Here is a 26,698-nt window from a genome sequence, read left to right on the forward strand (position 1 = left end):
CGCCACCTCTCACTCGGGGGGGGTGGGTCGCTGCAGCCAAACTGGAGCCAGGGGCTATGGAGACCCCAATATGTGGACACAGGGAAGCCGGGCTAGTCCCCTACCCGGACACCCCTGGCCCATGGGGCAGCAGGGCCGGGCCCCCATCCAGGCACTGTCTATAGCCAAGGGCTGTGCTGGGAGGGGGGGTCTCACCTGTCTCCGTTTCTTGTCTGTCTTGGGTGGCAGGACGGGGGGCTCTTCGCTTCGGGGTCCAGGCCACAGGGTGGGATCTGGGGATGGGGCGAGGATCAAAGGGTGCTATGTCGCTCTGGCCTGGTTCCCCAAGCTCCAAACACCCGCCCCATGGAGAGGTGCCATGAGGGCTCCACTCAGCCTCAGTGACTCCTGCACCCCACTGGGGGGCTCAGACCTCCACCCTGGCCTGGGAGCCCCTCACTCCCGACCTGCAGCCCTCCAGCTCTGCCAACGCCCCTCACTTCCGAGCCACAGCCCCCTCCCCCCATTGCCCCTCACTCCCAACCCACAGCCCCCAGCCCTGCCAGTGCCCCTCACTGCCGATCTGCAGTCCCCTCCCCACATTGCCCTCTCAACCCATAGCCCCCTGCTAGCCCAGCCCTAGGCTCCCCCCAGCTCTGCCAACATGCCTGACTCCTGACCTGCAGACCCACAGTTCTGCTGATGCCCCTCACTCCCCATCCACGGCCCCCTCCCCGCATTGCCCCTCACTCCCCACCCATAGCCCCCTCCCCCCATCACTCCTCACTCCAGGCCCATAGCCCCCAAGCAGAAGCGCTGTTCATCCTGCCCCCCCACCCCGACTCACCTGAGCTGGCCGAGAGGTGGGAGCGGCGGGGGTCGGCGTGCTGGGCGGGGTGGGGGGTCCAGCTCCCCACGGGCCCACTGGAGCACCGCACCAGGGAGGCCGGGGTGCCGGGGCGCTGCAGGAGTTGCCCCCCAGGCTGGGGCCGCGTCTCCTCGGCGGGCGTCTCGTCAGACCGGCTCCGGAATTTGGGCTGAAGACGGGGGGGGTGGGTGGTCAGATGGAGACAGCAGGAGAATGGGGGGTTGTGGGTCTAGGGGGACCCCGGGGCGGGGATACCAGGCTGGCTGGACAGGTGGGTCTGATGCGGGGGTGTGACGCATGGCCAGAAAGGGTTAAACATCCTGCAAAATAAATAACCCTCAAAAGACACGCGGGGAGGTAACGATTGTGTTTTTGTGTAGTTACATATGTAGGCGTAGGGTCCACAACGTAGTCAACAGTCCCTGGCTATGGTGTAGTCTGATCATTCAGCGGTGGAAAGAAGATCCTAGCATTTAAATGAATTGTAACCCCAGGAGATCTCAGTATTCATCTCTCTTTGAAGTGCGCTGTGAATGGGGGAGGAACAAGCAAATGGTCCTATGTTCACTCTACAGCTAAGTACCGGCAGCGATGGACCTGCTCCAAAGCCATCCTGACTACCTTTAGCTCCCGAGGAACCCCACCTTGTCAAAGGATGTGAAATTGTATAAGAGATCCTTGGGTCCTGATTCTGTCACCTCAGATCTGCTCCGGCTTTTCCAGGGGAAGTTTGAGTCACAAGACTGAGGGCCCAGTTATGCTGGTACGCCCTGAATATGAGATTTGGACATTGGCCGGTGACCTATGAACTCGTTCGGAAAGACCTCGCTGCGGCTACAGAGCTCCCCATCTCTGCACCTCAATGCATTGAACTCCTGTCTGTCTGTCCAGTGATCTTTTAACCCTACTCTCTCTCTCTCTCTCTCTCTGCTGTTTTCTTAATGACGTTTAGTGTAGTTAATAAGAATCGGCTGTAGTGTGTATTTGGGTGAGATCTGGAATACTCATTAACCTGGGAGGTGACGTGTCCGATCCCTTGGGATTGGCAGAACCTGGTCTTTTATACAACGAAATAAGATTTTCCCAGAAAGCAGCATATTTGGCATGGGTACCTGGATGGAGGCCCAAGGCTGGATCGCTTCAAGGGAACTGTGTTGTTTGGATTTCCGAGTAACCAGCAAGGTAATAAAAGAAGCTATGGGCTGGCTGGGGGGTGGTCAGACGGGAGGGCTACGGGCTGGCTGGGCCCAAGGGTCTGACATGGGGGAGCACCGGGCTGGCTGGGGGGTGGGTCAGACGGGAGAGCTATGGGCTGGCTGGGCAGGGGCTACGGGCTGGCTGGGCCCAAGGGTCTGACATGGGGGAGCACCGGGCTGGCTGGGGGGTGGGTCAGACGGGGGGAACCTGAAAAGCTTCCCATTGCTTCAGCCCTGGCATATGCGACACAGCCTCCCCCCTCAGCGCCGCCCAGTGGGCACTCACCTTGGGGGGCAGCGGGGGTGGCACGTCGGTGTCTGGTGGTAGCGTGGGCCTGGGGGCAGAACACAGCAGTCAGCATGGGTCCCCCCGGGAATCCCCCCCACGCCACAGCCCAGACAATTGACCCGAGACTGCCCCCCCACCACACTTGGTACAGGGATCCCTCAGACCCCCAGCCCCATGCCCTGGCCAGAAGCCCACTGTGCTGGGGGGGGTCAGGCCCCACCTGCTGGGGTCCTCCTCACCCTCCTAGGAGCCCTCCAACCCCCCAGAACTGGGCATGACCCTGGGCCCCCTACTACCCACATGCCCCAGCCCCCCATGCCTGGCCAAGCTCATGTCTCTGGCGGTGGCTCGTGGGGCATCGGGCAGTGCCAGCCCAGGGGCACTCGGCCCGGGCCATGCGCTGCCCTGTGAGCCAGGACAGGTGACAGAGCCCCCAGCCCCACCCCCCCAGAACCTGATGCTGGGCAGGGGGGGGCACGTACCTGGCCGGGTCACAGCTGCTGGGGCTGCATGACGGGACCGAGGGGGAAAGAGAGAGATCATGAACCACTGAACCGACCCCATGTGGGATCCCGTGGGGTGGGGGGCAAAGCCGCCAGCTGCAGGGGAGATGGGGGTAGGGCCACGGGGGGTCAGGGGCAATGGGGGGACAGGGCAGAGCCGCTGGCTGCGGAGGGGCCGAAGCCCAGTCCCATGGCAGCCAAGGCTACACACGGTGTAGCCCAGGCTAGGATGGTTCTGTCCTCCCAAAAGCTGCCAAGAAGTATGGTGGAATCCATCTTAAACCTGGTGCTTTTCCATGTAGGAGGGGTGGAGACCCAGAGAGACATAAGATTCCCACCTTGTGCCAAAGCTACAAAAGGGGGTAGAAGAGAACAAATGAGGCTGCCAGTCGTAAGAAAACCCCTAGTTACCAACTGAGCTGGAGCTAACAAGGCCTGTAACCAGGGCAAAGATGGGCCCAGACTAGGAAGGAGTCTAGTCTGTGAAAGAAGCTTATTGGATCATCTCTGAGGGTGAGATATTACCTGTAATCAGTTTCTTAATGTATTAGGCTTAGACTTGCGTGTTTTGTTTTATTTTGCTTGGTGACTTACTTTGTTCTGTCTGTTATTACTTGAAACCACTTAAATCCTACTTTTTGTACTTAATAAAATCACTTTTGTTTATTAATGAACCCAGAGTAAGTGATTAATCCCTGGGGGAGCAAACAGCTGGGCATGTCTCTCTATCAGTGTTATAGAGGGCGGACACTTTATGAGTTTACCCTGTATAAGCTTTATACAGCGTAAAATGGATTTATTTGGGGTTTGGATCCCATTGGGTGTCTGGGTGCTGTGTGGTTTTCAGTTAAATCTGCAGTTTTGAGGGCATGGACCAGACCCTGGGTCTGTGTTGCAGCAGGCTGGCATATCTGGCTCAACAAGGCAGGCTTCTGGAGTCCCAAGCTGGCAAGGAAAACGGGCTCAGAGGTAACTCCAGCATGTCAGGTGACAGTCCCAAGGGGGCCTCTGTGACCGAACCCATCACAGTTCTGTCCTCCCAAAAGCCTTGGGGGAGTCCCCGTGCCACGGCCAAGCTGAGCCCCCTTGGGGGAGAGGGGTCTCTGCAGCTGGACGAGCCCCAGGGGTGGGGGAGGCACCTACATGTCCACGTCGTCGTAGTCATTGTCTGAGTCCGACACGTTGACCCTGCGAAGGAGCCGGAGCCTGAGTCAGAGTGTGGCCAACAGCTGGCGCCGGGACAGGCCCCAGGGCCAGCTGGAGCAGCAGCCTGGAACGGGCCCCTGGGCTGGGCCGGCCCGTCTCCTCCCTGCCCCCTCCCCCAGCGGGGCCCCTGGGCCGGCCCCTCTCCGCCCACCCCCAGTGGGACCCCTGGAGCAGCCCGTCTTCCCCATTCCCTCCAGTGGGACCCCTGGGCCGGCCCCTCTCTCCCCCTCCCCAGCGGGGCCCCTGGGCCGGCCCCTCTCCGCCCACCCCCAGCAGGGCTCCTGGCCCAGCCTGTCCCCCTACTCCCCTCTATGGGGGCCCCTGAGCTGTCCCTTCTTACCCCCTGCCCTGCAGCAAGGTTCCCTTGGTCCAGCACCCCCCCCCACAGTAAGGCCCCAGGGATGCTCCCCCCCATGGGGCCCGGGGCCGTTACCTGGCACTGCCCATGGAGCCAGGGGCTCTGCCGCTGGTGCCGTAGCTGAGGTCTAGGCAGATCTCCTGGCCGTGGGGAGACGGGAGAAGCAGGGTGAGGGCCGGGATTCACACCAGCCCGGCCCCCCAGCAGGTGTATCCCCCTGCCCACGCCGGGCCATTCAGCTCAGACACTGGGCACCCTGCCCCCGGCGCCATGTTCCGAGCCACGCCCAGCGCCGGGGGCTGCCGAGTCAGGGCGTGGGGCAAAAGGGCGGCTGGCGGGGCGACCCTGGTGGGTGGGAGGAGCCGCGACGGATGGCCTGGCGGAGGACAACAGCCACACTGCCGGTGCCAGCTAGCGGAGCTTCCCCCGGAGTGCCCACTGGAGGGGCTGGCGCGGGGGGAGCCGCAGGCCAGGGGGCGGGGGACACAGGCAGCACCTACCACGTGGCACGGAGGCGTCGGCTCCTTCCAGCGGGTCCGGATCTTGATGGGATGCACTGGAACGAGAGGCAGCTGAGACCGGACGCGTGGCGCCAGCTCGTGACACGGAACCACGGGTGAGCGGGGGCGGCTCCCGGCATCCAGCTCCCCCACCCCTCACCCCCATGCGCCTGCCAGCGGGACCAGGGGGACCCGGCCTGGCCACCCCACCTGGCAGCCCAGAGCACCCCACAACACTGGGGAGGGCATGGTGGGGTCCCGGCAGCGAGGGGAACAGGCAGGGGGCACAGTGGGCTCTGGACTGGGGGGTGCATGGCAGGGGGAAGGGCAGGGGTCCCAGCGGGGGGTCCCGGCAGGGGAAAGGGTACAGCAGGGGAAGGGGCATGGCGGGGGGGGGGTTTCCCAGCAGGGGAAAGGGTAGAGCAGGGGGAGGGGCAGGGCGGGGGTCCCAGCAGGGGGGTCCCACCAAGGAAAGGGTTCTGCGGGGAGGGGCAGGGCGGGGGTCCCAGCGGGGGGGGTCCCAGCGGGGGGGTCCCACCAAGGAAAGGGTTCCGTGGCGAGGGGCAGGGCAGGGGTCCCAGTGGGGGGGTCCCACCAAGGAAAGGGTTCTGCAGGGAGGGGCAGGGCGGGGGCCCCAGCGGGGGGGTCCCAGCGGGGGGGGTCCCACCAAGGAAAGGGTTCTGCGGAGAGGGGCAGGGTGGGGGTCCCAGCGGGGGGGTCCCACCAAGGAAAGGGTTCTGCGCGGAGGGGCAGGGCGGGGGTCCCAGTGGGGGGGTCCCACCAAGGAAAGGGTTCTGCAGGGAGGGGCAGGGCGGGGGTCCCAGCGGGGGGCGGGGGGCACGTACGGTTGATGTCGGAGTTACTGCGCTCGGCGCGGGTGTGCCGGTGCGTGGAGTGGATCCGCTGGGGCACCGGGGGTGGCCGCTGGGAAGACAGGGGGGGGGTTAAGTCGGGGGGGGTCCTGCCAGCACGGCCCCACGGTCCCACACCCCTTCTCGGTCTCTGAGCATGGCGGGGGCAGGCCGGGGGGCAGGGCCAGCAGGGAGCCATGTGCCCCCCCCCGCAGCCCCCGGGAATCTCACCTCGGCCTCTTCCTCCTCCGGCTCACAGCAACGGGGCAGCTTGTCCGGGTTACGCAGCTTCTCCAGCAGCTCCAGCGTCAGGCTCCGGCTCAGGCCAGGCTGGGCCACAAACTGGTGCTGGGGAGGGAGGGACAGGGGCGGGGGTGAGGTTGGGGGGCAGCCGGCCATGGGCCGGGCAAGCCGCCTGCCCGGGGGATGGGCTGGGCCGGCTGCCGGCGCACGCTGAGACGGGCAGCCCCCCTGGGCACGGCCTGCCCCTGCCCGCTCCCTACTCACGCTCAGCATCTTGATGGCACCCGGCCGCTTCTTGGGGTTCTTGGTCAGCGTCACCTTCACGAAGTTGTGAAAGGCCGGAGTCCTGGGGGGGACACAACCGGGAAGCTGAAGGCCTTGGGCAGGGAGGCCAGGCCCAGGGATGGGGCCAGCCCCCACCTTTACAGAGGGGAAACTGAGGCCCAGCGAGGGGACCCAACCTGACTCAGGTCACACAGCAAAGCCGTGGCAGAGCCAGGGAGAGAACCCAGGAGTCCTGGCTCCCACACGACCCCCACTCTAACCCGTAGACCGCACTCCCTTCCCAGAGCTAGGATAGAACCCAGGAGTCCTGGCTCCCAGCCTCCCCCGCAACCCACCAAGCCCCAGCAGAATCTGATCCCAGGACCCCGGAACCGGGACCAGCCCAGCAGCTCCCACCCGTGGCAGGGGGCCGCCCCTCCCTGACTTTAACCAGCTCCCGCCCCTCCCAGGGGGTCCCCCCATGCGGGCCAGGCCTCAGCCACATCTGGCCCCTGGGAGTCACAAAGGGCAGCCCGCAATGGGGCTCGGGTCAGTCCTGCGGCCAGGACCACTCACCACTTTGCCTTGTCTTTTAGCTTCGGCGACTGGTAGCCGCTCTTGGACATCAGGAACAGCACCCTGCAGGGACACAAGGGGGCGTCGGACCCAGGTGCGGGGGGGCGTGGGGAGTTCATTAACCGGCAGGACTCCCTGCTGCAGGGCGGGGGCCAGCCATTCGCAGGCTCCAGAGCCCCAGCTCCTGGCAGGGTCAGAAAGGAGGCGGGGGGGGGTGCTGCAGGCTGCTAGGGGTGGGAGAGACAGCCAGCGTTGGAGCCGGGAGGCCGGGTAGATGGGCCCGTTCCAATGCGCTGAGGCCCTGGGCAGATCAGGAACGGGAGGTGGATCAGGGACAGACAGATGGATGCGGTGCGCCCTTCCCTCTCCCCCCCATGCCCCAGAAGCTCCACCCCAGGCTGGTTTCTGGCTCGGATTCGGCTTCCGTGCCCCCCAGCCAGGGGCCCCGCGGGGTGGGGTGGGAAGGGGCCTGGGTGGGGGTAGGCTCCAGATGCAGCATGAAAGGGCGGCCTGTGGGCGCCACGCCAGGTGGGGGCACCGAGTGATGGGCGCGCTCTGATCTTACTTGGGCTTCCTAGACAACCCCCGCCCCTGCCCCCACCCCAAGCCTGTGTGCAGAGCGAGGGGGGAACCGCGCGGCCGCCTGGCTCTGCAGGGTGGGGGCCGGCTCGCTCCCTCCGGCAGCCTCCTGCCTTCGCCCCCTGCAAGGCCAACTGCCGGTGAGAACCGGGGCCCGGCTGCCCGGACTCCTGGGTCCCTCAGCTCTGCCCAGCCGGGGCCTTGATCCTCCCCGGTGCCAGCCGCCCCGCTCTGCCCCCGCCAGTCCCTCCATGTGCCCTGCAGCCATCGCAGGCCCAGTGTGACCCCCCGGGTGGCGGGTTCGGACCCAGGAAGGGGCGGGGCTCCCCCATGGCAGGCCCCGCCCCCCCCAGCACTCACCGCAGGGGGTGGACGTCGAACATGGGGGGCTGCAACTCGGCCAGCTCCACCGCCGTGACGCCCACGGACCAGATGTCGCACAGCTCGTTGTAGCCGCCTTTCAGCTCCACCGCTGCCACCTCGGGGGCCATCCTGGCATGGGGAGAGAGTGCGGGGAAGGGACGCAGGTGGGCAGGCTGGCTGGGGGCGGGGGGACGGCCCCAGGTGAGGCCGGGGTGGGTGTCTGGGGATGGGGCAGGCCTGATGGAGGCACTGGGGCCCGGGGGGACATTTCTATCGTGTTCCCCCCTTGCTTAGCCCGGAGCCGCCCCCAAAACCGGCCCCGCCGGATGACCTCGCGCCCGCCCGGCGTGCACACGGACAACGCCAGGCAGGCCCTGCGTGCGCGCACACACACACAGCATGCACCTGGGACACACACACACACTCACACCTGGGGGACATGCACCATGCTTCCCCGCCCCACACAGACAGACAGACAGACAGACAGACTGTGCCCCTCTGTAGCGGGGCAATTCCCCCCCCTCCTGTGAAAGGCTGACTGGGGAAGCAGCCCCAGCTGGGGCCATGCCCCAATCCGGCCACAGCTGGCCCTATAGAAGGGCTGAGCCAGGAGCTGAGTCAGTCTCTCTCTAGCGAGGGTCCCGGCGGCCGGGAAGAAAAGGGTCCCTGGAGTGGAGCAGGGCTGGGGAGCTCCAGCCTATGGGGGTTGCAGCCCGGGGCTAGCCAGAGGCAGCCGGTCCAACCTCCTTGCCAATGGTGAGTGGCCATGAGACTGCAGTCCGCCCCACTGAGCGGGGGGCTGGATGACGACTGGCAGTAGCCACTGAGACAAGGTGGGTTTAGAGCGTGGGGGGTTCCTCTGGGAGGGGAGACCTAGAGAGCGTGGGGGGGGTACTGCTGGGGCAGCAACCCAAGGTAAAAGGGCACCGGAGTCCGGGAGGGACACGGGGGGGCGGGGGGGAGGCCTGAGGCAGGCGAGACATTGGCCAGCAGAGGGTGCTCCGGGCCGGAATCGAGCTAATCCCCAAGACAACCAGCAGGAGGTGCCGCACCGGTGATGCGCTACACGCCCCCCCTACACACACACACACCTGGGACACACACACACTGTGCCCCCCACACACATAATCCATGCCCGTTGCTCCTGCACGGCAGACACACGCAGCCCGGAGATCGGCCCCTCAGTGGCACTGTGAGCCCCCCGCCCCCGACAATGCAAGTTGGCCGGGGCTGAGCCAAGCTGGACACCTGCCCCGCCAGTACCAGTAGGGGGTGCCGATGAAGGACATCCTGCGGGCGAAGGTGGCGCTGATCTGGGCTGAGATCCCAAAATCCGCTGGGGGGAGGAGAGGAAAAGCTTCAATTGCACCCCCCAAACCCAGCCTGTGCCCCCCACGCCCATCAGCCCATCCTGGCACACCCCCCCCCGGGACCCTCAGCCCCCTACCCCAGTGCATCCCCCCAACTGCCCTTAACCATGCCCCATAGATCTCCCAGCTGTCCCACAGCCATGCCCCAGAGGCCTCCCTCCCTGGGGAAGAGCCTATAGGGGCCAAGCTGGGATATGACTCACCGAGTTTCACTTCCCCATTGTCATTGATGAGGATGTTGGCTCCCTGTGGGGGGAAGGAACAGAGGAGGCTGAAGGGGGCTGGGGCAGGGGCCACGCATGGGGCAGGTCCCCAGGGGCTGCAGAAATAGTTCAACCCCTTGGAGGAGGCAGATTTGGCGCTGACTCGGCCAGGCTGCGATTTCCAGGGGGGCCGGCCACCCCCAGGTCGCTGAATCCCCCCCACAGGGCAAATCCCAGCCTGACCCAGCTCAGTGATGGCCATGACACAGGGCCGGGAACACACTATTGTCACACGCCTCAGCCCTGCTGACATGCTAACAGGCTACGGCCACACGCCCCAGCCCCAGGGACATGCCGTAACATGCTACAGCAACACGTCCCAGCCCTGGTGACACGTGATAACATGCTACTGCAACACGCCGCAGCCCTGGTGACATGCCGTAACACGCTACCGCAACACGCCCCAGTGACATGCCGTAACACGCTACCGCAGAACTGCAACCCTCTGCACCGTCCTGGTAACATATGGTAACACGCTACGGCCTAACTCCCGCATGCCCCAGCCCCGGTGACAGGCGATAACACGCTACGGCCTAACTCCCGCATGCCCCAGCCCCGGTGACAGGCGATAACACGCTATGGCCTAACTCCCGCATGCCCCAGCCCCGGTGACATGCATCAACACACGATGGCCTAACAGGGGGAGGGAGAGCTCAGTGGTTTGAGCGCTGGCCTGCTAAACCCAGGGTTGTGAGTTCAATCCTTGAGGGGGCCATTTAGGGATTTGGGGCAAAAATTGGGGATTGGTCCAGGAGGTTGGACTAGATACCTCCTGAGGTCCCTTCCAACCCTGATATTGTATGAACTACTGCATGCCCCAGCCCTGGTGACAGGCGATAACATGCTACAACCTACATTATCGGTATATTGGTTTTGATCCAAGGGCCCAGTCCGAGCTCCCGGGGGCACCGAAGGGAGAGAATTTGAGCAATCCCAGGTCCTGTCTCCAGCTGATGCTCTGTTTTGTGGGCGTCTCTCCAGCCTGGGATTCTGCCCGCTGCCTGGTCACTTTCACTCTCTGTTTATAGTCAGTTTCACACCGGGCTCTCAGCCCTCCCTGCTGTGTGTGTGTGTGGGGGCCCTTGAACAACCCAGTGGGGGCTTCAGTTTCCTATTTGAAACGCTGGGCCTGGGCTAAGCTGAGCATGTCCCTGCAGCCTGGTTTCCCCCCGGTGGATTTTCACCTGCAGGAGGTCTGGAATCCCCGGGCCGGGCGGCCTGACGAGCCACACTCTAGATCCCTAAGGAAAGGGCTGCCCGGAGCGCCCCTTGCCCACGCTCGGTTCCTTCGGTTGCTACCTGTTGAAGCCCATCTCTTGGTCTGGCCCAGCAGGCCCCTGCATCTCTGCCACCGAACCATAGCAGCCTCGGCATCTACCTCCCTCGCCAGCCAGTCAGCCAGCCTCCTTCCAGCCACAGTCTACCAACCCGCTCACCACCTGCCTGTCCTCTCCATCACAGCGCTCGAAAGCTCGTCTCTCTCGCCAACAGCCGCTGGTCCAATACAAGGCACTGACTGCCCAGCCTGGCCTCTCTCATATCCTGGGACCGACACGGCTACACCAGCACTGCGCTGTCTATCGACCTGCCCCACAATCCATCCATCCGGCCAGCGGACCCACCCAGTCCTCCTCTGGCCCCTGCTTTCTCTACAGCTCTCCATCCCAGAGACAGTGAGCCAGTCCCAGCCCCCTCTGCCCCGTGGCCTGACCTCCTTACCTTGATGTCTCTGTGGATCTTGCCTTGGGTGTGAAGATAAGACAGACCCTAAAAGCACAAACGACAATGGGGTGTTTAGTCCAGCCTGAGTGGCCCCAGCCCGGCCTCCACTGAGTCATCGTTGTTAGATTATTAAAGATAGGGTTAATGGTCCAATCCCAGAGGGGGCTACCCGTGGGAAGGCCTCTGAGATGCCCTCCAGAGAGCTGAGCTGCCCAGGTTTGAGGCCAGTGTGAAAGGGCTTCCCGCACTCACCTGCAACGTTTCTCTGCAGACGTAGGCGATTTGCTGCTCAGAGAGGGGGCCAGTGACTGCAATGGAAAATGGATGTGTTTTTTTGTTAGCTGTATTATGAGAGAGCCCGGACCCCGACTGAGATCAGGTCTCCATCGCGCCGGGCCCTGCCCGGACCCCGACCGAGATCAGGGCCCCATCGTGCCGGGACCTGCCCGGACCCCGACCGAGATCAGGGCCCTGTCGCGCCGGGCCCTGCCCAGACCATGGCGTTGCCCCTCCCACCACACACAGCAGCAATCTCAGCTGCTTTTGGTTCTGTATTTTGGAGCTGCTGGTGTCCCCTGCACAGGAGGCTGCCCATGTCTGAGCCGGCAGCGCGGGGCTCACTTCCTTTTCCACGCAGCCCAGAGCACAAGCTACGGACTTTGAGAGCAGCCGTTCACCTGAGAGCACAGGCAGGGTTCGGTGGTTAGAGCACAGGGCTGGGCGTTAGGGAGGCAGGACTGATGGCCTGTCACTGGCTCTGGGAGGGAAGTGGCGTCTAGTGGTTAGGGCGGCGGGGGGGGGGCTGGGAGCCAGGACTCCTGGGTTCTATCCCCGACTCTGGGAGGGGAGTGGGGTCTAGTGGGTTAGACCGGGGGGGGGGCAGGGAGCCAAGACTCCTGGGTTCTATTCCTAAGTCTGCCATGACTCACTGTGGGAGCTGGGTAAGACCTGTCCCATTTCTGTGCCTCAGTTTCCCTTCTGTGCAACAGGAATAATTGTACTGTTCTAGCTGGCAGGGCTGGTTCTGCAGGGCCCGGGCGCAGACGGGGCTATCGACGGGCACGGGGCTTCCTGCGGCCAGGCTGGCAGGACCCTGGCTGGACAGGGGATGAGGCTTCAGTGCCCAGTTCTCCCACCAGCGCTGTGCTGGGGGCACTGCTGGGAGCAGTTTGCTGGTCCCATGAGGATGTGGTGCAGTGCCTGCCCAGTGCCACCTTACCGTGGTAAATGTCCTGCAGAGATCCGGCCCCACAGAACTCCATGCAGATCCACAGCTTGTTCAACCTACCGGGCCACAGAGCGGGAGGTTAATGGAGGAGGGGCGGGAGGGCAGTGGGGGCAGGGCCTTCATGTCCTGGGACAAGGGGCTCCCGCAACCCACCACAAGGACCTGGGGGTGGGGACGGGGACGATGCACCTGCCCCAGGACCCTCCTGGTGACTCCAGAGGCAGGAAGGGCAGAAAAGGAGGGGAAGCCGTGTGGGGGGAGGGGCTCCAGATGGGGAGAGGGAGTGAGGGCTGGGGGAGGGCGCCAGGGAGAGATGGGGGACGGGAAGCTGTGGGGGGCAGTGGGGAGAGATGGGGGAGGGGAAGCCAGGGGGGATGGGGCAGCTGGAGGGCAGTGAGGAGAAATGGGGCAGCTGGGGGGCAGTGGGGAGAGATGGGGCAAGATCTCTCACCGCATGTAGCTCCCGTAATAGGCCACGATATTATGGTGCTGGCAGGTCTTCACGATGAGGATCTCCTGCTGGATCGCAGTGCAGTCGTCATCTGGGGAGCAACAGCAGCTGTTAGTACCTGTAGTGCGGCACTAGGGGGTGCTGGGCTGCGGGGAGCGGGGCGGGGGGCTCGGCGGGGGGCGCTGGGCTGCAGGGCGGGGGGCTCGGCAGGGGGCGCTGGGCTGCGGAGAGTGGGGTGGGGGGCTCGGCGGGCGGCACTGGGCTGTGGGGAGTGGGGCGGGGGGCTCAGCGGGGGGCGCTGGGCTGCGGAGAGTGGGGCGGGGGCTCAGCGGGGGGCGCTGGGCTGTGGGGCAGGAGCTCGGCGGGGGGCAGTCTTCCCTCGCAGTCAGTGCTGACCCCGATGCCTAGCAGGCCTGGGCTGGTGGAGATGCCCTGATTTCCCCCCACCCCCGCCATGATCCCCAGCAAACACCCTCCCCCGCAGCCTGAGGGGGCGTTAAAGCTCCCGGGCCCCCCAACGTACTGCGGAAGGGGGCACTCGCCCCAGATGCAGACTGCCCCACCAGTGGGCAAGGGGGAGCTCAGGATCCAGCCCAGGCCTCGGGGCGCACCAGCCCGGCTGGGGAGTGGGCCGCCCCCCCCCCCGTGCCCCGCGCTGGGGAGCCAAGTGTGACCGCCGCGGTGGGGGGCGGGAGGAGGAAGCAGGGAAGGATGTTGCTAGCTGCTGTTACGGTAACTCGCTTGCTGGCAGCCCCCTTCCCGCCAGCTGCAGCTGCTGCTTGCCAGGAGCTCCCCATCGGGGCAGTACCCAGGGGGGCTGGGCTCGGTGGGGGCCGTCTGTGAGCAGTGGCCCCAACAGCTCCCGGCCTTGCCAAGGGGGCGTTCGCCCCCCTCCCTGCCATGGGGGATACAGGGTGCAGGGCCACAGGCCTGCCAGTCCGCCCTGTGCCAGCCCCACAGGGGGCAGAACATCTGCCCCACGCCGCCAGGAGCAGCCTGGGGCCAGCTCAGATTCTACTGAACTCTCAGGGCCGGAGAACGGATCTGAAAGGGTGTCGCGCTCAGCTACTGCAGGCCTGGAGACCACAGAGAGACACAGACAGGCTGGGATCTAGGGGACAGACAGACGAGGCTCCAGGGGGGGTCAGACAGGCAGACAGATGAGGCTCCAGGGGTTCAGACAGACAGACGAGGCTCCAGGGGGTCAGACAGACAGACAGACGAGGCTCCATGGGGGTCAGACAGACAAGGCTCCAGGGGGGTCAGACAGGCAGACAGACAGACAGACGAGGCTCCAGGGGGGTCAGACAGACGAGGCTCCAGGGGGGTCAGACAGGCAGACAGACAGACAGACGAGGCTCCAGGGGGTCGGGTCAGGCAGATGACAGGACTCCAGGGGGGTCAGACAGATGACAGGACTCCAGGGGGTCAGACAGACGAGGCTCCAGGGGGTCAGACAGATCTCTGGTTACACCCAGCCCTAGCGGCGGTCGGCTGGGAACCCTCTCCCGCAGTGGAGCCCGCCTTCCCTCACCTGACTCCATCTTCACAATCTTTATGGCAGCCAGGTCACCGGTGCCTTTGTTCTTCGCCTGCAGCAACATAAAGGGACGGTCAGGGGGGAAACGCCCGTCGCAACGGGGATCTGCCTGGCCGGCGGAGGGTCCTGAACTGTAGTGCTGTGTGGCCTTTAACCAGCCCCTGCGCCCCACCCCAGAGGTGGCTGCATCTCAGCGTTGGGCAAGGGATTCCTGTATAACCAGCCCCTGTGTACCACCCCAGAGGTGACTGCATCTCAGCACCGGGTGAACTGCTCACTGTATGTAAGGTATGTACCTGTAAGGTGCTTTGGGATCCTTTTGGAGGAGCGGCACTATGAAGATAGCAGATACCAGCACACGCCTCAGAATAACCCTACCGCGTAACCCTACAGTAATACACCTAATAGCAATAAAAACGTACAGTGCCTAGCGCTATGCGGTCCTTGTCCATGGCTGGGGCTCCTAGGTGCTACCGTCATACAAACCATATACAATAATGTACAGCCTTAACTCTGCCCATTGTGGATTTGCTGCACAACACAGGCTCTGTGGCTGAAGCCCTGAGCTGGGACCCAGGAGATCTAGGTTCTGTTACTGGCTCTGCCACAGACTCCTCGCAGATGCTGGGGCAGGTCATGTCATTGTGGTGTGCCTCAGTTTCCCCCATCTGTGACATGGGGATGATCATCTTCCCCTGGCTCCCGGGGGTGGGGGAGAGGTGTTTGAGCAGCGCCATGACACCATGGGGATGGGGACCATAGCACGCTCCTACCCATAAATCCACCCCATAGTGGCTGGTACCAGGGACTACGGCAGCCTACACTGATGCCCTCCCCTAGCCCGTGCAGGAGGGGTTGTACTTACGGTCCGGGGGTCCCGCCCCACCAGTAAGAAAATCACAAGCTATTTCTCGACTACAACCGCCCTATGTTCTCCCCGACAGCCACAGACACACAGATGCATCTGCTTTAACCTAGGAGGGAACTACAGACAGGACTCCTGGGTTCCCGGGAAGGAGCGGGGTCTAGCGGTTAGATCAGGGAGTCGGGGTGCCTGGGTTCGCCTCCTGATTTGGGGGAAGAAATATAGTCTTATGATTAGCGAAGAAGGCCGAGAGCCAGGACTCCTGGGTTCTATCCTGGCTCTAGGAGGGGAGCGGAGTCTAGTGGTTGGGGGGGGGGGGAGGGGAGGGTCAGGACTCCTGGGTTCCACTCCCAGCTCTGCCACTGAAATGCTGTGCTGCCTGGTGCGAGTCCCTTCCCTGCTCCGTGCCTCAGTTTCCCCAGCAGTACAACAGGGATGGAGAGCGGCCGCAGAAGGAGGGAACCCTTCGCCTCCCTTAGGAGACGGGACCGAGTGGCCAAAGCAAACCCAAGACCCAGCTGCGGCCTCGGACCTGTCGCGGGCCCCGGGGCAGCCCGGGGTGCCGTGCCGCTGAGCCCCCAGGAGGCTGCCAAGCACCGGGCCGGATCCTGCCCTGGCGCAGGGCCGGGCTGTGGTGGGGGGTTGCCCAATGCCCCCTCCTCCAGTCACGCCTGCCCTGCCCCAGCTGTGCCTGTGGCTACCAGCACAAGTGGGCGTTCTGCGCAGGGAGGGGGCCATATCGGAGAGGCGCGGAGACCCCGCTCGGACCCAAGGCCACTCGCTCAAATTCTGCCCGGAGTCACGCCAGCCTGGGAGGGGTCTGACGTGATGCCCCCGCCTTGTTTCCGGTGCCCGTGGGGGGGGCACCCCAGGCTGAGCCCCTAGCAGGCCAGGCAGCAGCTCACAGACCCCCCCCACCCCCACCTGCTCCGGGGGGAACCACCCCGCAGCGGCTCTGGTTTGAACTACAGCCAGGATCCGAAACTGAGCCCCTTAGAGCGCAGCGAACGAGGCCTTCGGCTCTCAGCTGGGGGCAGGGTCCTCTCAGGGCACAGCAGTGGGAGCCCCCATGCACACACAGCCCCCCATCCATGGGGCTGGGTGTGAGCCCCCCCAATTCTGCCATCACACGGAGGCAGGGGTATTTCTGGGGACACCGTCAGTCCCACGCCAGCCAGCAGAGCTCACCAGAAGTAATCTCACAGCTGGGCCCAATCCTGACCGTACTACCCCTCCCCCCTTCACCGCAGGGCCCCGGCTATTCCCCCCCCCCACCCCGGGAGTGGGGGCTGCCACCTCTCCTCGCTCAGAGCAAACAACTCGCCACTTCTGCTTTTTATTTTTACTGAGCCGTTGACGAGGTAGGGAGGAGGACGAGGGCCCGGGGGGTCTACTGGGGGATCAGCCACGGAGCCCATCACCGCGGGGCAGCGGTTCAAAGCCAGTGCGGCTCGGCAGCCAGCCCAGCCTAAGGCCCACGGGTAGAACGAGGCCGGTGGGTCTCGTCTCCTCTTGGCCGCTCCTACAGGGCATCCCCCTCGGCCAGGGTGTGCGTCAGAGGGAGAGTCCCCTGGGTAACAAGCCACCCTTCCTTCCGTGGGACGCCCACACGCCAGCGCCCTGCTCCTCACCCGACCAACACAGATGTGCCTAGCCTGGGACCAGCAGTTGCCCAGCCGGCTGGGGCCTGGGTGGGGAGCTCCTTGGAGCAGGGGCTGGGCCCCGTTGTGCCAGGCACTGCAGGGTCCCAGCCTCGCAGGACCTAGGGCCCGTCTACACTAGAAAGCCGCATGGCATTAACCCCCCTGCCCACCTGCGTGGCCGACATAAAGGGGCTGGGGCTACCCTAGGAGTGCAGTATCCACCCTGGCATACGCACTCCACCACAAAAGCACTCCCAATGTGGACACAGCTCTCCCAGCGTAACGGGGCTTAGACCAGGGTACCTATTCCTGTCGGCACTACACAACCCTCGCCAGGTCAGGATAAGGCCGTACCCTGGCCTGGCCCAGCGCTCCCAGTGCGGACACAGCTCTCCCGGCATAACGGGGCTTGGACCAGGGTACCTATTCCCGTCCGGCACTACAAAACCCTCGCCAGGCTGGGACAAGGCCGTACCCCGGCCTGGCCCAGCGCTCCCAGTGAGGACACGGCTCTCCCGGCATAACAGGGCTTAGACCAGGGTACCTATTCCCGTCCGGCTCTACACAACCCTCGCCAGGTCAGGACAAAGCCGTACCCCGGCCTAGCCCAGCGCTCCGAGTGCGGACACAGCTCTCCCGGCATAACAGGGCTTAGACCAGGGTACCTATTCCCGTCCGGCACTACACAACCCTCGCCAGGTGGGGACAAGGCCGTACCCCGGCCTGGCCCAGCGCTCCCAGTGTGGACACAGCTCTCCCAGCATAATGGGGCTTAGACCAGGGTACCTATTCCCGTCGGCACTACACAACCCTTGCCAGGTCGGACCAAAGCCGTACCCCGGCCTAGCCCAGCGCTCCGAGTGCGGACACAGCTCTCCCGGCATAACAGGGCTTAGACCAGGGTACCTATTCCCGTCCGGCACTACACAACCCTCGCCAGGTCAGGACAAAGCCGTGCCCCGGCCTAGCCCAGCGCTCCCAGTGTGGACACAGCTCTCCCAGCGTAATGGGGCTTAGACCAGGGCACCTATTCCCATCCGGCACTACACAACCCTTGCCAGGTCAGGACAAAGCCATACCCCGGCCTGGCCCAGCGCTCCCAGTGTGGACACAGCTCTCCCTTGCCCCACCACAGCGACTCCCGTAGGGGAACAGGCTATAAACAGAGCCAAGGCCACCTCCACCCTCAGAGCCCGGTGCCCGGGCGCAGAGCATACCAACAAAACTGGGCTTTGTGCAGGCAGACCTCATTCCACCCCCCGCCCCAAGCGAAATCAGCCTTTCTTTGTTCCCTTGGGCCCCCGTCTGTCTCTCTCCACCTGGGGTCTCTCGTCTTAGATTTTTGTTCTGTGTTTGCACAGCGCCCGGCACAAGGGTGGCCTGGGGTGCCTAGACACGACTGTAACACACCTAATAAATCATATTATTAACAGAGTAACTGCTCGGGGCTTTTGCCAGCACACCTCTCCCACCCGCGAGGGGTAGAGCTGGGCCTGCCAAAGTGAGCCACGCAGCCCCAGTCTAGCCGCAGCCCCGCTCCAGCTCGGGCTGGGAGAGCTCTCCCCACCCCACCCCACCCGGCCAGGCCTAGGGATGCCAGGCAGATGCAGCAGCCAGGGAGGCAGAGGGAGCAGCCAGACACTGCTGCTCAGCAGCTGGGCCTCAGTTGGCATGTGCCCGCTTGCAGCGAGCGGGTGTGTTCTGGGCGTGCGCTCGTCCAACGTCCATCTAGCCGTGGTCCTTCTACAGCCCCCCAGAACAGCCATGCCTGAGCGCTGATCCTCACGAGCCCCCATGAGGCAGGGCTGTTATCCCCACAGGGCAGATGGGGGAAACTGAGGCACAGAGCAGCTAAGTCACTTGCCCAGGGTCACACAGGGAGCCTGTGGCAGAGGAGAGAATTGAACCAGGGTCTCCTGAGAACTGGGCCAACCTTCCTCCACCCCTTTCCTGCTCCCCCGCCAGGGACCGGCCCCGGCTGTGTGCTGAATCCTCAGCCACGTGTGGGTGTGAACAAGGCAGGGAGCCTGCGAGCAAGGGTGTGAAGGGAGGTGTTGAAACGAGCGTATCAGTGGGTGGGAGAGGGGGTGGGTGTTGAGGGTGAACTCATGTCTCTCCTGGCTTGGGAGTCTGTCTGACTGCTGGCTCCCCTGTGTGCCTCTCTCTCTGCCTGACTGTGGGTGTCTGTGGGTGTGTCTAGACAACCCGCAGGGGAAACACTCTGCGTGTGTGTGTGTGTGTGTGTGTGTGTGCGTGCGCAACCACCACCCAGCCTGGTGGTCTGTGGGGGAAGGGCTCTGGGCCCGTGTGTGTGCGTGGCTCATGCAGAGTGTGTGCGTATGTCCCATACAGTGTGTGCATGTGTGTGTCTGTATGTCTATGGGTGTGTGCATGGCTCATGCAGTGTGTCCGTGTGTGTGTGTCTGTATGTCCATGTCCACGGTCCATCCAGTGTGCGTGTGTGTAGGGCCCATGCAGGGTGTCCCTGTGTGTGTGTGTCTGTATGGCTGTATGTGTGCGTGGCCCATGCAGTGTGTGTGTGTATGTCCCCGTGTGTGTCTGTATGTCTGTGTGCGTGCGTGGCCCATGCAGTGTGTGTGACTGTATGTCCCCGTGTGTGTCTGTATGTCTGTGTGCGTGCGTGGCCCATGCAGTGTATGTGTGTATGTCCCTGTGTGTGTCTGTATGTCTGTATGTGTGCGTGGCCCATGCAGTGTATGTGTGTATGTCCCTGTGTGTGTCTGTATGTCTGTGTGCGTGCGTGGCCCATGCAGTGTGTGTGACTGTATGTCCCCGTGTGTGTCTGTATGTCTGTGTGTGTGCGTGGCCCATGCAGTGTGTGTGTGTATGTCCCTGTGTGTGTCTGTATGTCTGTGTGTGTGCACGGCCCATGCAGTGTGTGTGTGTGTCTGTATGTCCCTTTGGGTGTCTGTATGTTCCTGTGTGTGTCTGAATGTCTGTGTGTGTGCGTGGCCCATGCAGTGTGTGTGTGTATGTCTCTGTGTGTGTCTGTATGTCTGTGTGTGTGCGTGGCCCATGCAGTGTGTGTGTGTATGTCTCTGTGTGTGTCTGTATGTCTGTGTGCGTGCGTGGCCCATGCAGTGTGTGTGTGTATGTCTCTGTGTGTGTCTGTATGTCTGTGTGCGTGCGTGGCCCATGCAGTGTGTGTGTATGTCTCTGTGTGTGTCTGTATGTCTGTGTGTGTGCGTGGCCCATGCAGTGTGTGTCTGTATGTCTCTGTGTGTGTCTGTATGGCTGTGTGTGTGCGTGGCCCATGCAGTGTGTGTCTGTATGTCTCTGTGTGTGTCTGTATGTCTGTGTGTGTGCGCGGCCCATGCAGTGTGTGTGTGTGTCTGTATGTCCCTTTGGGTGTCTGTATGTCTCTGTGTGTGTCTGTATGTCTGTGTGTGTGCGTGGCCCATGCAGTGTGTGTGTGTATGTCTCTGTGTGTGTCTGTATGTCTGTGCGTGTGCACGGCCCATGCAGTGTGTGTGACTGTATGTCCCTGTGTGTGTGCACGGCCCATGCAGTGTGTGTGTGTATGTCTCTGTGTGTGTCTGTATGTCTGTGCGTGTGCACGGCCCATGCAGTGTGTGTGACTGTATGTCCCTGTGTGTGTCTGTATGTCCCTGTGTGTGTGCGTGGCCCATGCAGTGTGTGTGTGTATGTCTCTGTGTGTGTCTGTATGTCTGTGTGTGTGCATGGCCCACACAGTGTCTCTCTCTCTCTGCACACACCCTGGGCGGGCGGGTGGCCAGTGGGGGAAGGGCTCCTCCGGCCCTGTCGCTCTCTGGGCAGCAGCCGGGTTTCCTGCAGGAAACTCCTCAGGAGCAGGAGGGCAGCCGCTGCCCTGATCCCCTGGAGGCCAGTGTCGGGAGGGCGAGATCCTGGGCATGGCCAGGCCCTGAACGGCCCAGCATGGGTGGCCCTGCCCTCCCGCACAGCGAGGTTGTAAAAAGAACAGGAGGACTTGTGGCACCTTAGAGACTAACACATTTATTAGAGCATAAGCTTTTGTGAGCTACAGCTCACTTCATCGGATACAGGCAGTGGAAAATACAGTGGGGAGATTTATATACACAGAGAACATGAAACAATGGGTGTTACCCTACATACTGTAAGGAGAGTAACCAGGAAAGGTGAGCAATTACCAGCAGGAGAGCTGGGGGGAGCGGGGAACCTTTTGTAATGATAATCAAGGTGGGCCATTTCCAGCACTTTACAAGAACAGTAGGAGGGGAAATAAACGTGGGGAAATAGTTTTACTTTGTGTAATGACCCTTCCACTCCCACTCTCTATTCAAGCCTAAGTTAATTGTATCCAGTTGGCAGATTAATTCCAATTCAGCGGTCTCTCCTTGGAGTCTGTTTTTGAAGTTTTTTTGTTGAAGAATTGCCACTTTTAGGTCTGTAATCGAGTGACCAAAGAGATTGAAGTGTTCTCCGACTGGTTTTTGAAAGTTACAATTCTTGACGTCTGATTTGTGTCCATTTATTCTTTTACGTAGAGACTGTCCAGTTTGACCAATGTACATGGCAGAGGGGCATTGTTGGCACATGATGGTGTATATCACATTGATAGATGTGCAGGTGAACGAGCCTCTAATAGTGTGGCTGATGTTATTAGGCCCTGTGATGGTGTCCCCTGAATAGATATGTGGACACAGTTGGCAACGGGCTTTGTTGCAAGGATAGGTTCCTGGGTTAGTGGTTCTGTTGTGTGGTGTGTGGCTGCTGGTGAGTATTTGCTTCAGGTTGGGGGGCTGTCTGTAGGCAAGGACTGGCCTGTCTCCCAAGTGATGGGTCGTCCTTCAGGATAGGTTGTAGATCCTTGATGATGCGTTGGAGAGGTTTTAGTTGGGGGCTGAAGGTGACGGCTAGTGGCGTTCTGTTATTTCCTTTGTTGGGCCTGTCCTGTAGTAGGTGACTTCTGGGTACTCTTCTGGCTCTGTCAATCTGTTTCTTCACTTCAGCAGGTGGGTATTGCAGTTGTAAGAACGCTTGATAGAGATCTTGTAGGCGTTTGTCTCTGTCTGAGGGGTTGGAGCAAATGTGGTTGTATTGTGGAGCTTGGCTGTAGACAATGGATCGTGTGGTGTGGTCTGGATGAAAGCTGTAGGCATGTGGGTAGGCATAGCGGTCAGTTGGTTTCCGGTATAGAGTGGTGTTTATGTGACCATCGCTTATTAGCATCGTAGTGTCCAGGAAGTGGATCTCTTGTGTGGACTGGTCCAGGCTGAGGTTGATGGTGGGATGGAAATTGTTGAAATCATGGTGGAATTCCTCAAGGGCTTCTTTTCCATGGGTCCAGATGATGAAGATGTCATCAATATAGCACAACTAGAGTAGGGGCATTAGGGGACGAGAGCTGAGGAAGCGTTGTTCTAAGTCAGCCATAAAAAATGTTGGCATACTGTGGGGCCACGCGGGTACCCATAACAGTGCCGCTGATCTGAAGGTATACATTGTCCCCAAATGTGAAGTAGTTATGGGTGAGGACAAAGTCACAAAGTTCAGCCACCAGGTTTGCCATGACATTATCGGGGACACTGTTCCTGACGGCTTGTAGTCCATCTTTGTGTGGAGTGTTGGTGTAGAGGGCTTCTACATCCATAATGGCCAGGATGGATTGTAGTTTCCTCAGGAAGTCAGTGCTGTCTCGAAGATAGCTGGGAGCTGAATTGCAAACCCGGGAAGCCAGCCATGTCGGGGCCTCGCTCCTGCCCATGGGCGAACGACCCCTGCCAGCCACCTGCCCAGGCGAGACGCACCCAAGGACAAGAGATCCAGCACCCAAGAGGGCAGCCCAGGGGTCCCCAGGGCACTTGTGCGACCCCAGGCAGGAGCGACCCAGCAGGCTCCCCCCATACTGCGCCGGGGCAGGGGGCATCCAGCCACTAGCTGCCGTGACACCCCAGGCACACACGATCTGCCCCCAACAGCCTCACGTGCTCAGTACCTGCCCTTTCCCCTCCCTGCCCGACAGCCGCTGTCTTAGGCCCGGCGCGCCCCAGCATTGCCCCACCTCAGCCCCCCAGGGCCTGTTCCCACATGACCTGGCCCCAGCTGTCACCTCCTGAAAACTGAGTGCTTCCCACGCATGCCTGTAGCCCAAGTGGGCAGAGGCAGGGCACCCACCGGTGGTGGTGGGGAGGGGTTGTGTCTCCATGGCCCATCCTATCCCTTGGCTTCTCGGCCAAGGTGGTGGCTGGCCAGTGGGGGCGCAGATATGGCCAAGCACGCCAAGACCCAGCAAGCTCGCTACACGCCAGGCCGTCGGGCAAGAAGGCAGCCCGCCCCTCTGTGCCAGGAGTTGGGTGGATCCTAGCCAGGAACCAGCCCAGCCCCCACCACTGACCACCCCCCTTCGGGCTGCCTGGGCCCTGAAGGCTGAACTCCCCAGCCCTGCTTGTGGAGGGGGCGTTCCAGCGCTGAGGTGGGGGAATCTGCCACCTGCTCTGGGGAGGAATAGGGTCCAGGGATGCAGAACGGGCACCCAGAGCTCCCCCAGAGGGCCTGGGCTGAGCCAGGGCCGGGCACAGCTCTGAGCCGCCTGAACGCCCGCACCGCCAGGAAAGGTGGCCGGGAGTTCCCCTCGGGCGGCTGCAGCTTGCAGTGTGGGCGCCGGCTGCGAACAGACGCTGCAGGGCCCTGCACGTTCACCGCGGGGAGCGTGGTGGCTGCAGGAAGGCTCCGTGCAGTAATGCAAACTGGGACACTGGGTGGGGAGGGGGGCTGCAGGGCATGAGGGGCCCCGGCAGAGCTGGGGCGGGGGAGCCCAGGGCTGGGAGAGGAGGGGAGTTTGGGAGATGGGATTTAGAGGCAGTGCAGAGCTGGGGAAGCCCAGGGCTGCAGGTCAGGAGTGAGGGGCACCAGCAGAGCTGGGGGGGAGCCCAGGGCTAGGACAGCAGGGGACTGTGGGTCAGGAGTGTGGGGCACCGGCAGAGCTGGGGGGAGCCCAGGGCTAGGACAGCAGGGGACTGTGGGTCAGGAGTGAGGGGCACCAGCAGAGCTGGGGGGGAGCCCAGGGCTAGGACAGCAGGGGACTGTGGGTCAGGAGTGTGGGGCACTGGCAGAGCTGTCGTGGGGAGAGCTCTTAGCCCTAATAGCCAGGCTCCGGGGAGCTGAACCCCCACCCCCAGCCCAGCCCTACGCCTACCAGGGGGAAGCTGCTTTGCTGCATCCTGCCATGTGGGGCTAGCAGCGGGAGGCATCCCCACTGCGTGGGCACAGCAGCAGGGGCCGGGGGGGTGACCCACAGAATCAGACACAAACGGGGCCCCTGAGAGCACCGGCCTGCCCAGACTGGCTCCACCAGCCCCGGTGCCCCTGTTTTGCCACTGCCCATCATTGCCACACCCCACTGCCAGACCACCGCCGGCTGCTGCCCTCCGCCACACCCCAGCCCAGCCGTGCAGCAGGGCGTGCTGGGAGCAGGGCTCGTTCCTGCCCGGGCAGGCCCCGGGGCTGGCGGGGTTCCTGGGTGCGCTCTGGCTGCATGGGGCTGCTGTCACACGGGAGGTGCAGGCCGCCCTCTGCTGCCCCCGCTCTCCCGCCTCCACCCGCCCGCTGCTCAAAGCAGCTTCCGGGCCGCGCTCGCCTCTGGCCTGGGCTAGTGACAGCCCCCGCCTGCCTGGCCTGCAGCAGCCTGGCTACCACCCTCCCCACTGCGCCCCTTGGCCCCTGACTCATTTTGGGGCCCAGGCCACTCCTGCCCCTTTATAACTTTACCTGCCCCGTGGCTTTGCTCTCTGCTCCCATCCCCCCTCCCCATTGTCCAGGCAGGGGCCTTCCCCGGGGCAGCTCTGACGCTGCCTCCATGTATCTCTGCCTTAGTGACTATCCAACAATGGGTGCGCAGTGCCTGTAGACGCAGCGGCCCTGCTCTACCCCAGAGGGGGCTGCATTTCAGTGCCGGGTGCGCAGTGCCTGTAGACGCAGCGGCCCTGCTCTACCCCAGAGGGGGCTGCATTTCAGTGCCGGGTGCGCAGTGCCTGTAGACGCAGCGGCCCTGCTCTACCCCAGAGGGGGCTGCATTTCAGTGCCGGGTGAGCAATGCCTGTAGACGCAGCGGCCCTGCTCTACCCCAGAGGGGGCTGCATTTCAGTGCTGGGTGCGCAATGCCTGTAGACGCAGCGGCCCTGCTCTACCCCAGAGGGGGCTGCATTTCAGTGCCGGGTGCGCAATGCCTGTATGAAGTGCTGCCATGCCCCGCTGCAGCGGTGGCTGTATTTCTTTTGACTGGGTGGGCAATCCCTCTATGAACACCTGCCATGTTCCACCCCAGAGGTGGCTGCATTTCAGTGGTGCATCGGGGATCCCTGTAGAACACAGCTGCCACGTCCCACCCCAGAGGTGCCCACATTTTAGCTTACTTTCATATTTGAAAATCACGCCCCCGCCAGCTATTGTTCTGTCGAATGTGGTTAAATTTTAAACCAAACCCACGTTTTCTACAGTGCAGCCCCTGGGCCTGGTTCTGACCTCCTTGCCACCAGCACTATGCTCTGGGAGCCTGCCCCATCATGCTGAACCCCGGGGTAGACAGAGGGGTGCAAACGGCCCCCTGCTCAGCTGGTGGCATTTCACTCCCACTCTGCATTGATGTCAATGACGGTGCGAGGTGCAGGGAAAGAGGGAACCCGGCTCAAGGGATAACGCAGGGCCACAGCCTCTGGCGCTGCCCGTGTACCCCAGCTGGGGAGCTGGCTCATTAACTCACTCCTGCTTTTCACCAGTGGGAGCAAGGAGAGAACTGCTGCCAATGACATTCCCCTTGTAAAGACACTTCCCTCAGAAGAACCTCCCACCCTTCTGTATCTTTGCTCCATCGTGCCCTGGGCGTGCAGATTTAGCTGCAATAGCTCAGGCTGGGACTTGCAAAGCAGACTACATGAGCGGGGTCGGTCGACTAACTCACCCCAGACCTGCCTCAGACTCCTAGCTGCTGAGAATAACTGATAGCAAAAAGCAGCTGCACCAAATAACTAAAACAGGCTTGGCTCTTCGGAGCTGGGTGCAAAACCGCATTGCTCTCCTTGTGCTATGGGCTGCATCGCCCACTGTCATGGCGATACTTTCATTCTAGCAGGTGCAGATCCTAAATCTTCTTTGCTCTTCCCCCTCCCGAGCTCAAGGCGTTCGCCCTGCCAGATCCCAGAGCACGAAGCTCACAATGAAGCTATCGCAAATACCACGTTGGCCCCCCGCCTTCCCCCGATAATCACCATCAGGGTCCTGCCCAAGGGGCCTGACTCTCCCCACGGCCCTGCACTGAGCATTATGCCAGGGGCTAGAAAATGTACCAATCTTATTTAGTTTCATGCTGCAGCCACTCTGAATAAGAGCAGCTGATGAGACTGTTACTGACCAGGTGCAGGGCACGGAGGCTCTGACCCAAGCCCTGCAACGTACAGCAGAGCGGGGTCTGCAGGAAAGCGATCGCAGCGGGTCCTCAGCGTTACCTTATAAACTTCCCCATAGGTCCCTCCGCCAACTCTCTGCAGCAGCTCAAAGTCGTCCTGGGGATTTCGGGTGGAAATATCCAATGCCAACCTCTCTTGGACATCCATACCTCAGCGTTTTCCCGCAGACCGACGCTGTGGTGCTCAGCGCCGGGCGAGTGTGTGTGTGCGTGTGTGCGCAGTGAAGCAGTGTGTGATCTGGGGAACGATAACGTTCTCTAGCTTTTATTTCCTGATTTGAACCGTCAAGAGCGTTGTGTGAGCCCAGAGGGCCCCCTAGACAGAATGTAGGATCCGTGCAGCACAAGGCAACCCAGAGGGGTCACTGCTTAGCAGGCCAGAGTCACAGGGGCTCAGAGAGCGGGAACGATACCTAT

At 62.5% G+C, this 26,698-nt stretch overlaps 1 protein-coding gene across 1 annotated transcript in view; it reads right to left on the minus strand.

Moving 5' to 3' along the window:
* The window catches only part of MAP4K1 (mitogen-activated protein kinase kinase kinase kinase 1), a 32,183-nt gene extending 5,732 nt beyond the window's left edge, over positions 1 to 26,451 (minus strand). Inside the window, exons 1-20 of the mRNA XM_074937983.1 lie at positions 26,322 to 26,451; positions 14,344 to 14,401; positions 12,810 to 12,900; positions 12,350 to 12,414; positions 11,383 to 11,438; positions 11,128 to 11,175; positions 9,349 to 9,391; positions 9,039 to 9,111; positions 7,773 to 7,904; positions 6,834 to 6,896; positions 6,258 to 6,339; positions 5,982 to 6,098; positions 5,745 to 5,823; positions 4,900 to 4,955; positions 4,475 to 4,539; positions 3,979 to 4,023; positions 2,815 to 2,838; positions 2,330 to 2,378; positions 827 to 1,016; positions 196 to 272 (exon numbers count right to left, since the gene is read on the minus strand). Coding sequence (XP_074794084.1) covers positions 196 to 272; positions 827 to 1,016; positions 2,330 to 2,378; positions 2,815 to 2,838; positions 3,979 to 4,023; positions 4,475 to 4,539; positions 4,900 to 4,955; positions 5,745 to 5,823; positions 5,982 to 6,098; positions 6,258 to 6,339; positions 6,834 to 6,896; positions 7,773 to 7,904; positions 9,039 to 9,111; positions 9,349 to 9,391; positions 11,128 to 11,175; positions 11,383 to 11,438; positions 12,350 to 12,414; positions 12,810 to 12,900; positions 14,344 to 14,401; positions 26,322 to 26,429 — 1,521 coding nt within the window. The 5' untranslated portion in view covers positions 26,430 to 26,451. The remainder of the gene's footprint in view (positions 1 to 195; positions 273 to 826; positions 1,017 to 2,329; positions 2,379 to 2,814; positions 2,839 to 3,978; positions 4,024 to 4,474; positions 4,540 to 4,899; positions 4,956 to 5,744; positions 5,824 to 5,981; positions 6,099 to 6,257; positions 6,340 to 6,833; positions 6,897 to 7,772; positions 7,905 to 9,038; positions 9,112 to 9,348; positions 9,392 to 11,127; positions 11,176 to 11,382; positions 11,439 to 12,349; positions 12,415 to 12,809; positions 12,901 to 14,343; positions 14,402 to 26,321) is intronic.
* Between the last annotated feature and the right edge of the window lie 247 nt (positions 26,452 to 26,698).

The sequence above is a fragment of the Natator depressus genome, chromosome 23 (assembly GCF_965152275.1).
Source record: "Natator depressus isolate rNatDep1 chromosome 23, rNatDep2.hap1, whole genome shotgun sequence".
NCBI lineage: Eukaryota > Metazoa > Chordata > Testudines > Cheloniidae > Natator > Natator depressus.